At 47.9% G+C, this 9,309-nt stretch overlaps 5 protein-coding genes across 5 annotated transcripts; 4 read left to right on the top strand and 1 right to left on the bottom strand.

Moving 5' to 3' along the window:
• Positions 1-629: 629 nt before the first annotated feature.
• Positions 630-1,465, top strand: BDQ94DRAFT_164453 (uncharacterized protein; the record flags this gene model as incomplete). The annotated part of the gene is made up of 3 exons (XM_026770014.1): positions 630-659; positions 732-899; positions 992-1,465. 3 exons carry the CDS (start codon positions 630-632, stop codon positions 1,463-1,465), a joined length of 672 nt encoding a protein of 223 aa, XP_026619510.1.
• Positions 1,466-1,536: 71 nt separating this feature from the next.
• Positions 1,537-2,628, bottom strand: BDQ94DRAFT_17814 (thiamine-triphosphatase). The gene has a single exon (XM_026773065.1). It carries the CDS (start codon positions 2,232-2,234, stop codon positions 1,608-1,610), a length of 627 nt encoding a protein of 208 aa, XP_026619509.1. The 5' UTR covers positions 2,235-2,628; the 3' UTR covers positions 1,537-1,607.
• Positions 2,629-2,990: 362 nt separating this feature from the next.
• Positions 2,991-5,017, top strand: BDQ94DRAFT_155479 (uncharacterized protein). Its single transcript, XM_026768468.1, has 3 exons — positions 2,991-3,202; positions 3,257-3,340; positions 3,405-5,017. Exon 3 carries the CDS (start codon positions 3,689-3,691, stop codon positions 4,316-4,318), a length of 630 nt encoding a protein of 209 aa, XP_026619508.1. The 5' UTR covers positions 2,991-3,202; positions 3,257-3,340; positions 3,405-3,688; the 3' UTR covers positions 4,319-5,017.
• A 430-nt stretch (positions 5,018-5,447) lies between these two features.
• Positions 5,448-6,441, top strand: BDQ94DRAFT_155478 (ribonuclease III domain-containing protein). Its single transcript, XM_026768467.1, has 3 exons — positions 5,448-5,778; positions 5,844-6,085; positions 6,155-6,441. Exons 1-2 carry the CDS (start codon positions 5,577-5,579, stop codon positions 6,083-6,085), a joined length of 444 nt encoding a protein of 147 aa, XP_026619507.1. The 5' UTR covers positions 5,448-5,576; the 3' UTR covers positions 6,155-6,441.
• A 556-nt stretch (positions 6,442-6,997) lies between these two features.
• BDQ94DRAFT_177759 (uncharacterized protein) lies at positions 6,998-8,981 on the top strand (the record flags this gene model as incomplete). Its single annotated transcript, XM_026772989.1, has 4 exons — positions 6,998-7,205; positions 7,264-7,471; positions 7,528-8,706; positions 8,756-8,981. 4 exons carry the CDS (start codon positions 6,998-7,000, stop codon positions 8,979-8,981), a joined length of 1,821 nt encoding a protein of 606 aa, XP_026619506.1.
• Positions 8,982-9,309: the final 328 nt, after the last annotated feature.

Here is a 9,309-nt window from a genome sequence, read left to right as displayed (position 1 = left end):
GGACGTCACTTGATGTTCTTTGCGACAGGAAATATTACCTGCTTTGGCTCTGCCTAACTCAAACCCTAGAGATGTGACAAAATGACATAATCGGGATTCTCTGACATTGTCTAAGCGGGCAAAGCTCTCTTCTGTAAAGTCCAGAATGACATCGCCAAAGATAAATGGCAAACATCGCTCTCTGAGAAGCTTGCTCACGCGCGAAATCTCTTTCACCGCTGGGAGGTGGAGATGGTCCAGGATCAGGCAAAAAATCTCTCCTGGTAAAGCCTCCAACAATGTTTTCGTGTCCATTCTGCTGTTCAAGCATGCAGGCGGCGCTGACATTATTGTATATTTAAGTTATTTCGTGAGCTGCTTCCAAGATAGTTTGAAAGAGGTACGGAATAGCCCCAGCCCTTGAAGCACTTCTGCATGCCACGTTCTGAGCAATGTATTCGATTTTTATGTGAAAGGGACCTTAGCCTGTACTCCCCCCCGAGATTATCCTTTTGCTGATGCATTAGTCTCGGTCGGGTAGATCTTTACCGCCAATATCGGGCGCTGTGTTGGAAATTTTCCAAGTAACGTACGAGATGGATTTGCAGGCATCGAGAATTACCCAAACTCCAAAATGTGAACTTCACGGAATGGAGGAACATGGGGTATTTCAATTGATAGTTTCTCGTGACGTCTCCAACTGGGCAATCCGGTTGTGCTACGATCAGCTGCCACCTCGACGAGAAAGATAGGGGGTTATAAATGTTCTTTACGTTATTGGGACTCTCAGTCGAGTAAAGATATCTACGATGCGCAAGGACATGGACGCGAAGCTTTCGAAAGCTAGAGAACAGCTGCTCTCATTTGGCTGCGACCTGAGATTCAACCTCACGATCTTTCCGCTCGATGTTCCGTCCGGCGTTAATTCTTAGCCCACCGGTGACACGGACGGGTATATGGTGCCGCTGGTGAACGTGGACGAATCGGAAACTGCGTCAAAGCAGCACTAAAGAGCATACATGGGAGTTCAACAACTCCGGGTCTTTCGGAAGCGGTTTTGGAGGCTGACATGCATATATTTGGAGGCAACGAAGCCTCGCCCGACACGATGTCGCCGGTGCCGTACGAGCCAAATTACTTGGCATATTATTATGCAACCGAAGACGGGATGGTTGCGAATGATCATCGCTATGTTATCGGAAAAACCACGGGGTTGGGTATTTTTCTGCCTGCAGTAGCGGAAGCATTAGCGCGAGGGGGAGACTGGACGGGAGGCAAAGTTCTACGGGAGTGGTTCCCCGATGTCGTGAAAGATCATGCGGATTGGCACGCAGTTGTCGGCCCTGAAGCTACAAGCCGTTCGACGTGGATGGAGAAAGGATACAGTGAAATGCCCCTTCCATTGATTTGGTTCTTTCGTTTTCTGCCCTGGCATGAACTCCATGATATTCAGACCAATATGTGCGGAACAAGCGGACTTGACTGATCTCAACTTGTTCGGTCGAGCCATTCTGTGGGGTTGAATCTGCCGACCTTGACATGTACTTGTTTCTGATCTCTACCTACTATTACAATGTCCGCATGCATAACCCGTCTATCCAAGTCCAGTGTAAGCGAGTGCAGATGATTCAGTTTGATATCCTCTCGAGGAATGCTGCAAGTTTGCCCTTCGGTTGACCCACATGAAATGCCCATGCATAACGAGTCATGAATCTGCGGATCCGGGAGTCCATCTCCTCCAGTCTCAGAGCGCGTTCTTCCTCGGTAGTACGGATAGAACTAGGACTCCTTGGGAGAGTACATTGCAGCTCAACTTCCCCGACCGTGTGATTGTCGAAATCCACGGTGTCTTGAACGATTGTGAAGTCATCGTCGGCGACCCAGCTTTGCCGAAATGTTGTAAAGGAAGCCAACTCCCGTAGTCCAAAGTTGGTGAGTTCAGTTTGGCTGATACCCGTATAGAGTTTCAGGTGATGAGAGATTTCCTCTGGGTTGCGCATCTCCATGAACCTAGAATTCTGGAAATTTCCGCCATCTTTTATTTTGGCTTCCCAGTCACCGTCCCTCTTGCGGACCCAAATGCCTTTCGAGGATAGCAGGCCATCTACATCGTAGTATATATCGTGCATGGAGCGTAAACCCAAGTACCGCAGACTTCGAAATGGCGGGTGTCCTCCTGCAAGAGTCAATGGCTGCACGGCAAGTCGGCTGAACTTGCGTTCTACCTCTAAGGTGAGCAGCCTGAAGGGGGCCATCGATGAGGGGGCGAAGAGACCACAAGGCGTAATCAAATGGTGGGCCAACGGGGCGCAGCCTAGGCCTATATTTCCAGCGACCGGTTTGTCAATATAGTCACCTCATGCAAAAAGAATCATGGTAGATGAATGCTGCCAGTCAAAAGGCCAGAGGGTATTGGCCGACTCCCGCCACAGAGACGGATTTGGGACCAAACATTGAGAAAAACAAGAACCCAGTCAATGATTCGTACCTGATGAACCAGCCTCCCATCACGTGCCGAATCTAGGCGTCGCCGCGTCACAGGTAATACCTGCCAACCCAAGTAGGGGTTAGCATCACGGCTGGCGGTACTCACAATAGGAGCTCGACTAGTTCCGACATCGTATCCTAGCATACGTACCGAAACCGAAATCGATCCAGTTAGGAGTTCTGACTTGATCGCACAGGAAGTTGCTAGTCCATCTCCCCAAAAGGAAGTTAAGGAACCATGCCTGTCTATTCACCAGAAGGGGAATAGCGTGGTGCAGGTCTTTAGAACACAATTCCGCGGAAGTCTCGTCGTTCCGGAATGCTGATTTCCTGCTCGCTTGAGAACTTGGCTGGCCGAAGCGGAGGCCCCACTTCGAAGCGAACGCAATCCATAGGGGTCTGAGGGGACAAGTGCCATTTGCCGTTTGGGCGTCTTGCTAGTGGATGAATTTTCGGGCAGCAAACGGCCTGTCGTAACAAGGTTGCCGTACAGATAGTTTCGGGCCAGTCGTAGTTCAGATATCGCTTACCTCAATATGTAAGTACATTAGCAATGCCACTACCCGAAGCACGAGTGATCCTTCGCAATGTTGGATCATAATTCATGTAGGTAAGCTTGTTGGCAACATGATTCATGTATGCTGGGCGAGAGTTGCCTACTCTATGTTCAGATATTCATGGTGAACCGCTACTATTGGGATACTCCTTCGCCCTGCATGAAAATTTATTCTAATGGGTATCCCCTGTTCTGCATTACTTAAATCATCGCCGCGTAGTCCTAATGAGTCAGATCTGCCTCCGGAAATCATTGGCGCTGTACATCTTGATAGTGGAAAGAACTATGAAAGAACATGGAAGATCGTAGGAACATTGGGTGAGCCTCTGATTTATTTTCTGCCTATTTGCTAACGGAATTTTTTGAATTGATGATTGACCAGAGCGTTGGAAACACTCCCGCGCTTTTCGAGAAAGATGTCGCAACTACTCGGGAAGACGCTTACTAGTATGCCAGAAGCGCCGAATGAAAGCGAGAGATACATTATTGCTCAATGTCACAGTGGCTTGGATGCACCTGAAGCGAGTGCTCATCCATTGGTGTCAGATGTGGTCATTGGCGGGGCTCAAATATGTTCAAAAAGCTGGAAAGTAGCATGCGGAAGGAGCACTCTTGTATGAGAGGAGACGATCGCTTAGCGTCATACCTCGAAACTGAAATAAGGAAATGCGGCTCGAATGGCCTGCCCTCCCCGACGGAAACTTCTTATACGGAAGGTATCGGATCCGAATTGATGGGATGCGCCGATCGTCAAAACGTCAAAATCTGCCAGGATCTCTCTGCATCGGAAGTGGTGACTCGGTGGTTCTGTCTCGAGATGCTATTCGACGTTGGCGATCAGGAAAAGTCTCTCATCTGAAACAGCCCATGAAAGATCTCTCAGAGACTGGGGCTTTCACATTGATCGAAAGCGACGCACAAGACATCGCATATCGGATAAGATTGCAGAGATACTACATCATGGCTCTCTACCATAAGCGTAGCAGAGCCTCTGCACCGTCTACAAGTGGATTTCTCGCCATGAACAACAATGAGGACTGCGATAACAGAAAACCTGGAAATTCTCTGTACAAATCGGAGGCTGATATGGCCAAAAGCATATTGAAAGGAATTGCGCCAGGTTTTGAGTCAGAATCTCCGGTATACCAACACAAATTTGATCACATCAAGTCACGTCGGATTCGCGGCAAGGGGTATCCCACATTGTTCACCTACTTCGGTCCAGGAATACTTGCTTTGATACCCTCCACGGATCAACCCGGTCAGAACCGGATAGGCTTATCCGAAAACGGGTAAGTGAAGCAAGGAATAACGGTAGCATGTCTTATTAATAGGAGAGTGGTGAGATTTTCAGTCATCCAAAAGATCTCTGCAATCTTAAGAAGCGTGTTTGGTCCATCGCCATGCCTCCCTCCTCCTCTGGTATTCTTCGCTCCGGAGTTCTGGCTATGCGCAGGCATGAAAAGGAATAACAATGCAGGAACCGTAGAGATAACATAATTTTGAGCATCGTTTACAATAACTCAGGCTTGAGGTTCGAGCGCCCTCGTCTGCTATTAGCAGACTTTTTTTCGTTACGTGATAGAAAAAATGCGTACAACCCGACTAACAACTATGCCTTCCCGTCGCTAACAAGACTTCGTGTCTTCTAAGGGCTTCATGAGCGGTGGTATCCGCTTTATACATCACCATGATTGCTGTGGAAGAGGGCGCGCACCAATTTTTCACCAAAAGCTTAGGAAATGTGTTGAACGTGTGATTTGACTTGGCAACGGAGGATAAAACTCATTCCTTTATTTTTGGGCAGATGGACTAGTCTTCCCATAGATAACAATAGCTATTAATCGATCATAAGCTGATTCCGGAATAGGAAATTAAGCATCCAAGTCTTCCTAACCACTCGAATAGGGATAGCGTGGTACGGCAGCCTTGCAGGTGAAACTACTGGCTCTCGAGAACGAAAACCCTCCGATAGCAAATGCGGCCAGCGAGAGCTAAGAACCGAGACACCGTGAACTCATTGAGCCGCTTGCCTATTAAGTGGATCCGGACAGTTGAAGTGCAATCAATTAGAAAACGCGGCTTTGAACGGCGGAGTAACTATGGGCAATGTGCACTGACCGACGACGTGCACGAAATTGACAGCTAGTTGAATAAGCTAGCCAACAGTGTGCATCGTACGCGATGAGTGAGAGATCTAGACCGGGTCACTAATTAGAATGACCTAAACAGCTCTTATCCCGAGGCTTTACTGGCGGGGTGAAATATCACCGCATCTAGAACAGTGTCAAAACATAATTGGCTCCTCAGCTTCTGCCGGAGGTGTTGTATCGTCAAATGCGACTAAACTGAATAAGGCGAACTCGTTGAGCTTAAGCGTAGGACTGATTCGCTTCCAGCCACGTACGGTATTCAATCCTCTTTCCTCCTCTCTCAACACAACTATCAAGTTGGCACATTAACCCATAACTCTCTTGCTTATATATCTGCAGCCATACGTATCACGCCAGGCTCTCATCCGCAGGACCTCCAAATTCCCACGAATTCATGCAACATGGCCAGTGTCCGCAGCAAACTTATTGATTCTATCCAAGATCACTTGGGCGTTTCATTCGAGAATTCAACGCTAATTCACGAAGCTTTCATGGCTGCTGACGCGGTTGGCAGAGATGGTAATAAGGATCTGGCTCTCATTGGAGATTCAGCCCTTCAACTTTTCCTACAGTCGCAAGGTCGCGCTAGGCATGCAAGCCGCGGTACGCAATCAGCACTTCTGGAACAAATTTATTGTCCACTTTCGCTGATTTTACCTGCGTTGTAGAGCAAATCAACCAAATTGTCTCTCGCATTGCCAGTAATACGAGCCTTGCCCAGCGGGGGTTCGAACTGGGTCTTGATCGGTACATTTGCAAGTATCCCTCCCAGGGCAATTTTGTCTCTGACAAGCTAATGGCAACTACTGTTGAGGCTATTGTCGGTGCCGTCTTCCTAGAAACAAGCTGGGATCGAGCAGCATTGCAGAGAATTGTGGATGCATTAGGCCTGGCGTGGCCGGATTCTTGAGCTGGGATATTTCCATGCAAGGCTCGGATAATTACGGATCTCCTATCTTCCATTACGATTTAATGATTAGCATATTGATACGCGCATTCTATTAGCCCGCAGAGCAATCGCATGTGATCTGCAAAGCTATGCTCGTGTAACCCACACAACGCATTGCTCTACAGACCGTCACTTGTAAGGTTCCATATGACCATTACTCGTTCATATGAGACGTTGCATGCAGCCGGCTTGTTGTACAGGCCAGTATTCCTCTGCGTGTTGTTATGGATAGAAGCCTGATGCTCCATTATGGTTTGTATTGACTCCATCAGTGGATATTGTTAGAAAGTTCTAGCTCTGCACCATTTGGTTCTAACCGCAACATCTGTGCGAAATTTTCAGCTTCGTATGGGTTTACCGGCAATGACTTCACCTTTCCAATATAGAGATAAACCATCCCCGCGTGTATTGTTCTGGTTCCGTCGATTCAATTTAACGTGAGATAAAAAGAATATTTTCACCTTAATTGTGGGATGATAATGTTGTATGTCACGAGCTCCGATATTAGATTTCTTTCCCATCCTTTCTACGTGCATTGGGTCATCATGCCTAATGCAACAACTATTATAGTCGCGGCAAGCTCGGGGGCGCACATATTGCGTGTCCTTTCCTACAAGAGATCTCATTGGTTTCTACCTTTCGGGCGGCCGGTAACTCATGTTCTCATCTATGTCTAAAGAGTTATACGCCTCACTCACGGGTTAATGGAAACAACTTCGATGTTCCTCTGTTACAAATGCTGTGCTATAGAGGCTCTAATTCTGCTCAATCCCTCGGCGTCTCGATGCAAAACAAATAGCTAATTGTCCTTCAAGTTACGCACTTCAGCTAGATTTTAAGAGAACAACAGTCTCATATCTGCGTTGACGCAGCATGGCTACCCCTCATGAACCGAAAGTCGAGACACTCGAACAGATCATAGGTCATACCTTCTCCCTAAAACATTTGATACGTCTGGCTCTCACTTCAGCAGGTGCCAATCCGGACAATTACGATGGAAATAGGAAACTATCCCAATTGGGTGCCTCTGTGGTTGACTCTGTTCTGGCTATCATAGTATTCTTCATAGGTGGCAGTAGAGGTAAGAAGAACGGCGGCGCCTGGTCACTGCTTTTTTGGACAAACTTATAGTGTTGTAGAGTGTACGGCAAATTTGAGAAAAGCTTTTCTGAACAAGGGCAAATACTATGCTGCCGCGAAGCGGACCGGTATCGACGATTGCATAGACTACGACAAGCGCACCGGGCCAAATTCACCGGAGGTTCTTCGCAAAGCGATAAATGCTATTATAGCAGCCGTGTTTCTTGATACCTGGAGCATCAAGACAACAGTAGTTGTCATTCTAAGGTAAGACCCAAACATCCGTTTAGCACGCAACTACTGTACTGAATCTGTTCGGTCAGGATATTTTTCCAGACTAGCGGCGACAGAATGTTTCGGGAACTCCCTTCTGCCTCACCTGCTACTGTGGAAGCTCTAGCATCTATTTCGAAGATGATACTAGCTCTAAATGCTGGAGTAATTAATCCTTCGGTGCTAACTATCGAGCGGTCGGCTACGACTCTTGAGGTCTCGCCAATGATACACAGGTTCCTGGAACAAGGCAGCAAAGATCCGCCTCTCTCATCAAACGCGGAGCGCATTGTGACGGAGAAGGAGTCAGTCACAGAGGACCTATTTCAATTTCTCCGAGAGGAGATATGGTCATCGGACGGAGACCTGAACCGCAATGGAACTGAAACTGAAGCCGAGCATGACTCGATGGCGACGATTTCGGATAGGCCGAATGCTCCATCAACACCAAAGGGCGGTCAGGTGGCACGTCGCCAGAGAGAACCCCACAATGACAGTGAAACATGCGTGGTACTACCTGCGTCGAAGAGAAGGTGCAGGGTTGCAAGCACTAACGTCTCCATCTTGCATGGTGAGGCTGCCGGGCAGATTCTCTTACAAGAGAGACAGCAGTGTGCCGCTCAGAATATGCCTCCGCCCGAAAATAGCTATTTCTCAGCTGCTATAGTGACAAAGGCCCTTAAGCTTGAAGAGGACTCGCTCGGGGACCTCGCTATTCTCTTGATAACAATTGCTAGCCCGCAATCAATCGTGGCTCTGCGCGAGATGATGTGCTGTATAAGAGCTCAGAAGACGGTTGATTCGCACCGCCTGGCCGTGAACGTCACGAAGAGGCGAAGATATGAGATGATTAAAGAACTCAACCAAAAAAATGCACTTCTCCGACTGCTCCGATGGTATCACCTTCTCGAACTATTCGAGCAATGTGGTGGTTCTCGGACCCGTTACAGCATGGGATATGTAAACACGACATCTGCGGATTTCGAACATCCGAAACGGGGAGCAGGAAACCCTAGCAGAAAAGATGATGCCAAGGTAGCGCAAGCGATGATGAAGGAGTTATTTCCCGACCTAAGTCCTACAAGTCCTGTGTATGCCCAGGAGTACGCTGCCATCAAGTATTACCGAAAAGTGGGACAGCGACTCTATATCCTCACCGACCGGTTCGGTCCAGGAATCCTTGGTCTCACTTTGGACCCCACTCATGAGTTGGAGATATCAGATACCATGTTAGTAAGTGCCGAGGTTGACATACCCATAAGTCTGACACTATTTTAGGCTGTTAAATCCGAAAAATAAGACATTTCGCGATTTTGTAGACCTCCTCGAAGAATCGCATGGACAATGGCTGAGGAGATGCAGCGATGCAGCTTACTTGTTGCTTCGCCCATTGCTCGAGTTTACCCTCGACAACACCGCGCCTTTCCGTTTGGAGCTTACGGATCCTGAATGCATTTTCAAGCAACCTAAGTGCTCGGAGTCTCTTCTGAAGCTTGTTGCCTAGGGCGGTAACGGCTCGTGTGATATAGATGGGTGTCCAATATGCATAGTGATTGATTGTGCCGCATGCCTTCGGGGAAAAGATCCTGCTCTTTTCCGGACTCACTAGCAATACATCTATTCCATCGCTCCCCCAGGTAATCAATTCCCCTCAAATATTGACCAGTGACCTTTGGGGATCACTTTATGCCTTTTCATGCAAGTGTTGCTCTTATGGATTGTGTCCTTACTTAAACAAGGACAAAACGCGTAAGCAATATCATCTCGGAGACGCAAAGCGCAGTGAAATGCGCCAAGCACTATGTCCGAGTGAGCCTACGCTTGGACAACCA

The sequence above is a fragment of the Aspergillus welwitschiae genome, assembly GCF_003344945.1.
Source record: "Aspergillus welwitschiae strain CBS 139.54b unplaced genomic scaffold BDQ94scaffold_111, whole genome shotgun sequence".
Taxonomy (NCBI): domain Eukaryota; kingdom Fungi; phylum Ascomycota; class Eurotiomycetes; order Eurotiales; family Aspergillaceae; genus Aspergillus; species Aspergillus welwitschiae.
Note: the sequence above shows the minus strand (reverse complement) of the source record. Positions and strands in the feature narration are given on the sequence as shown.

What these genes read in the sequence shown, in the direction of transcription:
- BDQ94DRAFT_155479 (XM_026768468.1), top strand. Translation starts at nt 3,689, where the DNA reads ATGCGGCTCGAATGGCCTGCCCTCCCCGACGGAAACTTCTTATACGGA.
- BDQ94DRAFT_17814 (XM_026773065.1), bottom strand. Translation starts at nt 2,234, where the DNA reads ATGGCCCCCTTCAGGCTGCTCACCTTAGAGGTAGAACGCAAGTTCAGC.
- BDQ94DRAFT_155478 (XM_026768467.1), top strand. Translation starts at nt 5,577, where the DNA reads ATGGCCAGTGTCCGCAGCAAACTTATTGATTCTATCCAAGATCACTTG. An exon ending in CGCTAGGCATGCAAGCCGCG is followed by an intron (nt 5,779 to 5,843) that starts GTACGCAATCAG and finishes CCTGCGTTGTAG; the next exon opens with AGCAAATCAACCAAATTGTC.